The sequence below is a fragment of the Acanthisitta chloris genome, unplaced genomic scaffold (assembly GCF_000695815.1).
Source record: "Acanthisitta chloris isolate BGI_N310 unplaced genomic scaffold, ASM69581v1 scaffold21739, whole genome shotgun sequence".
In the NCBI taxonomy this organism is placed as follows: Eukaryota; Metazoa; Chordata; class Aves; order Passeriformes; family Acanthisittidae; genus Acanthisitta; species Acanthisitta chloris.
This window is the reverse complement of record NW_008690041.1, coordinates 730-6,158: the sequence shown is the minus strand read 5'-3', so window position 1 is coordinate 6,158 and position 5,429 is coordinate 730. Positions and strand designations below refer to the sequence as shown.

Here is a 5,429-nt window from a genome sequence, read left to right as displayed (position 1 = left end):
ATCCGGCTGAAGGAAGGAGTCGTGCGGGGCTCTCTCTTCCTGCCGCCGGGTGAGTGCCCCGGGCTCTCCGCCGACCGGAGAAAGGGAGGTCTCGTGGAACAGAAAACACGCGGCGGCTGTCACCCGGGGACCCGTTTTCCGTGATAGAGCCGAACGCCGCCCCGCAGACAGGCGGATGGGATTGGTTTTCCCTGGAATCCTACGGAGACACTCCCGAATGCTTGCTGGGGGAGCGTGCGTCTTGTGCCCGGCTGCCCTGGCTGGTCCCTCTCGGCCGTCCCGGGCAGGAGGCTCTTGCGAGACAGGCAGGAGCTGAAGGAGAGCAGGGGGTGTAGAGTTTACTACATCGCTGTGTTCGTCCTGTGATTTTTCAGTAGGTTTGATGTTCACTCTGGACTACCAGAACCTGTAACATTCAGAAAATTTGATGCACTTCATTGTGTTACTGTGTGCTGAACCTCCCAAGGATTTTAATAGATTGACTCGAAAAGGCGTTTTCCTTCCCTGTGAAACACATGCCCCTAAGAGAGCAGCAGAAGATATCCTAGAAAATACAGATATTCCACCTCTGTTACACCAGAGCCAAAGCTAAGTTAATAGTTGGGTCACTTTGGTTGTACTATGGTATAAAGATTTCTGAGCAGGTTCTACCTGTTCTGTGTGTGGGGTAGTTGTGCTTTATGAGGTGTGATATGCTGATGGTCTTCTAGTGGTGTTAGAAGTTGAAACCTTACACCAGTGATGGTGTTTGTACACCTGAGCCATGATTTAAACTTCTATTTCACTGTGTTGTGCTAGTAGAATGGCCCTCCACATTACCTCTAAATTAGAACAACTTGTTTCAGCAAATCCTGTGTCACTACAGTTAAGTATTTGAGTATTTTCAGTGAATGATTTCCAAACCAATAATTTTTTATCCATTTAGATACAGATCCAAAGTCCACTGACAAAAAGAAGCAACAGAGTTTGAACTTTGAATTTCAGATGTTGAGTCAGCATGCTGGATTTTCCATCCCTGAGACATGCTTGTTTTGTTCTGTCCTGCCTGCTTAGAGGATCAGTTTGATTTCTGCTGAGCTCAGTGGGAATCCAGAGATCTGCAAGTAGAACTGCATTTTCTCCTTCAGAAAGTTTGGCATTGTAATAGTGTGGCAAAGTCTGGAATCATTGCCTAAATGATGCTAGCATCCCTCTTGATGGAGGATCCAGTTGCAGCATTACTACCACACCTTTCTTTGCTCCCAGGATGAAAGAATGTTAATATTGTTAAGACAGGATCTTAAGTGTGAACCATTCTTAGTAAAAGTGAGATGATGTGAGTGGGCTTATGCTGTAATTTTTTAATTCAGGCCTAAGAGTTACAGGTGTGGGTTTGGTTTGTTTGTTTTTAAATGGTAGTAAAGTTGTGTAGCCCATTTTATCCTGCTTTTTAGTAAGCTGTGAAGAAACTTTACACTTGGGCATGTGTAGGGACTCAGGAAGGTAGTCCAGGATCCTTGTGTAAGGTTGTCTTCATGAGAGCGAAACACTTGACTGTTCTCATTACATGTTCTTGCTAGAAAGCTTTCCAGGTAGGGGTGATAAATGAATGAATACATATTTTCTAGCCATCTAGGCTGACTGTTGTTAACTAAAGGTTACTGTTGATCATGGCATTATGATATACTGACATATTTTCTCTGAAGTAGAATGTTGAACTTCTATGCAAAAAAATCAGAACTGAAAGACCCCAAAAGCATGTTTTGGGCCCTTTCTGACTTCTTAATGCTGTAATTTAGGACATTTCTACCATCTAGCAGGTCTTGTCCGAAACTTCCTTTTCTCAAGTGTGTTGATATGCCAGAGATCTCTTCTTTAATGCATATAGGTAATGTCAGAGAGTTGATGCACTCTTGCACAAGCAGGTCTCTTTTGTGCTGAGATGGTTGTAGTGGGCTGGATCCAGGTGCATCAGAGGTGACATCCGATGACCAGGGAATAAAAGGAAGAACATAAATTGCCTGCCTGGGGTCTTTATAGTTCCATGAGGTAGTGTCCTTAGCCTTTTTTAACTCAAGATCTGCTGGCTTGGCATACAAACATATTACGACATCACCTTGGCTGCAAAAGCGTGGCTGCTTAAAATTGTGGTTCATATTCTTTCTGGAGTTTTTTGGGAGGGACTACACATGTATGTGCATGTGTATCTGTACATCAGTTGTGCACGCATAACCGCCCATACAGCTGTCAGTTTTGCCATCTGTCCCATCACATCTGCAGTAGCAGTTTTCCTGGCAAGTGGTAACAGTCCTGATGTTGAGACAGAACTAGTAAGCCTAGTTGATTTGTTTAGCAGTGGGAAAACAAAATTTGCTGTGCATTGCTCAATGCAGCTTATTCCACAGTTTATGCAAGTTTTGTACAATCTGCTTTGAGGGCTCATTGCTCTTGCCTCATTACTTATGAGCTTGCACTTTGCTAATTAAGGTGTGACTTCTTCGTGGGATAGTAGTTGACTATTAGTCAACTATTATATAATAGTATGATTGTTCTGAGGGCTAGAGGTTAAGACCATTAAAAATTACATTTAGAACAGTTGGTTGGTTTTTTTGTAAAAAAAGGTCTAACTTCACATATTTTTACAGGAACATAAGGACTGATTTATAGTTTGAAATAGCTAAAGTGGGATACAGCACTGGTTCTCTTAATCTCTACTGTGCAAATGGAAAAGTAATGAGTATTAATAGTAAATGTCTTAAGCATTCTATATTTTGTTGTTCCCTCTTCACCAGATAGTCTTTAGTGTCCTGTTTGATAACATCTTCTTTTTAATATAGGGGATGGCCCCTTTCCAGGAGTGATTGACATGTATGGTGATGAAGGCGGCTTGATTGAGTTTAGATCCAGTCTCCTGGCTACCCGTGGTTTTGCTGCTCTTTCTCTGCCATATTTTGATTTTGAAGATCTTCCTAAGGTCATGAAAGAACTCAGACTTGAGTACTTTGAGGATGCAGCTAGATTCCTACAGCGTCACCCAAAGGTGAGTGTAAAATGAGATCTCTTGGGAAAAGGGAGGATTTGGCAGTCATGCCTAAGTCGTGGTGGTGGTGTGGGTTTTTTTGACTATCAGTTTCTGATGTGCAGATTTAGGCCAAATAGTGGAAAAACTGTAGACCCTACATAGGCAACTGCACATCTGGCTGTGGAGAGTGAATGTTTTCTAGCACAAGCTGTTAAATAATTTCATGCTGGAAACTAGAAGATTACTGATCATTAGGATAGAGAAGTGCTGGAATATCCTCCTAACAGGAGTAGTGGTGATAAAGATGTTTTTTAAAAAAAAATCATAGAATTTTAGGGGGTTTAATGGATCTTATAGGTCATCTAGTCCCACCCCCTGCTGCCGTGGACACCTCCCCACTAGATCAGGTTGCTCAAGGCTTCATCCAAACTGGCTCTGAACACTGCCAGGCTTGAGGCTTCTACTACCTCTCTGGGCAACCTGGTCCCGTGCCTCACCACCCTCACAGTAAAAAACTTTTTCTTAATATCTAACCTAAATTTCCCCTCCTCCAGTTTGTACCTATTGCCCCTTGTCCTGTCACCGCAGCTCCTAACAAGAAATAAAAGCATTTAGTTTAAGAGAGGATGATACAAAACTGCTCAATAGTCACTGAAAAAATGGATTTGACGACTTGGGATGTTGCTTTCAATTTTACATTCCAGACTAGAAAAAGACGAGACTAAAGGCTACTTACCTAATCCTTTGAATGTAATTTGTGAGGTTACTGTGACATACATAGCAATAGACTGTGCTTGAATTTCCTGCTACCTGTTTTGGGAAAAAGAGAAAAATTTTGCATCGACATATGCAGTAGGGACCAGGTGAGGATCAAGTGTTGGTACATCTTGTGTCTTTCTGTGGGATTTTTTTGTGGGATTTGACAGCTCTTGGTGTGTCTGAGAAATAAGACAGTAAACAGAGAGAGGAGTGTGGGTCCAGGCTGTAGCTTTTCAACAGGTCACATCAATAATTAAGCTAATCTTTTCTTTTTTTAATAACACAACTCCAAAGTCATTTAATAGCAAATCCCATTGTACTGCATACTTCCTTTGTTCTTTTCTTCCTCTCTTACCCACTCCCTGTCTTACCTGAAGGTGAAAGGACCAGGAGTTGGAGTGATTGGGACTGGGAAAGGGGGAGAATTAGCACTCTCCATGATCACCTTCCTGCCAGAAGTCGTGGCTGCTGTCTGTATCTCCGGCTGTAGTTCAAACACGATTGCAGACCTCCATTATGGTGAGATGACTCTGCCTGGGCTGTGTTTTGATATGAACAAGGTCAGTATCTCTGACACTGGTGTATTTGACATTTTTGAAGCTCTGGATGACCCAACGAATCCTGCTAATTCTTCTTGCACAATCCCCATTGAAAAAGCAGAGGGTCACTTTCTCTTCGTGGTAGGGGAAGATGATCGTATGTGGAAGAGCTCCTTATATGCTGAGCTGGCAATCAAGCGTTTACGCCAGCATGGGAAAGAGAACTTTGAACTCCTGAGTTACCCAGGAGCAGGTCACCGAATTGATCCTCCTTCTACTCCGTTTTGTCAGGTAGCTATGGATCGTGTTTTGAGGGTGCCTGTTCTCGGGGGTGGAGAGAGCAAAGCGCATGCCTATGCACAGGAACACTCCTGGGGAAAGATTCAGGAGTTTCTGCACTTGCATTTGGGATGAACACTTAAGCAGATGCAAGCTGTTGCAGAACTGCAGAGGACTGAGCTTGAGCCAGCAGAATGACTGGTGAATTGGAGGGACTGACTGAGAAAAGCCTTGAAATATGAAATAACCAAATAACTACTTAGCTACAAGTATAAATCCAAAAAGAAAGGTATTATTTGGACTAGCCTAAGTTACAGGTTCACAAAGGAGAAGTGAAACAGTAAGCAGGCTACACCATGTTACAAATTGACAGCCCAAAGTGGTCATGATAGCAAGAAACAAATATCTGAAGACAGTAGTAGGTACTTTCTTGTTTGCAGTATTAGTGACTCGAAGAATGTACCAGCCAGCCTGCAAACCTCAGCAGTAACCCAGGGTTGCACCTGGGGAATGATGAGTGATAAACTCTGACATCAAAAAGTGATGTAAAAAGTAAATGATTCTGGCTTTGAGTCCTATGTTACCTTAGCCCAGAACGCTCAGATTTACAGACCAATACACCTTGGAAATGTTTTCTGTCTATATGAAGCTGGAGATACCTATCTGCAATGAGGCTCGTAAAGTTGGTATACCTTATGTCAGAGTCTTCTGTGACACCACCTGTTCTTTCCAACAAAAACTACCTGGAGAGTGGGAGAATGAAGAGTACTTTTCCTGTCATCCAGGGAGAATGGCGCTATTTTGTATTGGGGATTTAACCATCTGTTCCTATAATGTCTTGGATTGGCATT

The 5,429-nt window shown here is 42.7% G+C and overlaps 1 protein-coding gene across 1 annotated transcript; it reads left to right on the top strand.

Annotated features, from left to right (window-relative positions):
* Positions 1 to 3: 3 nt before the first annotated feature.
* LOC103808866 (acyl-coenzyme A thioesterase 1-like) lies at positions 4 to 4,885 on the top strand (the record flags this gene model as incomplete). Its single annotated transcript, XM_009081672.1, has 3 exons — positions 4 to 49; positions 2,817 to 3,019; positions 4,138 to 4,885. Coding segments are annotated over 3 exons (825 nt in total), but the record flags the coding sequence as incomplete, so codon positions are not given.
* Positions 4,886 to 5,429: the final 544 nt, after the last annotated feature.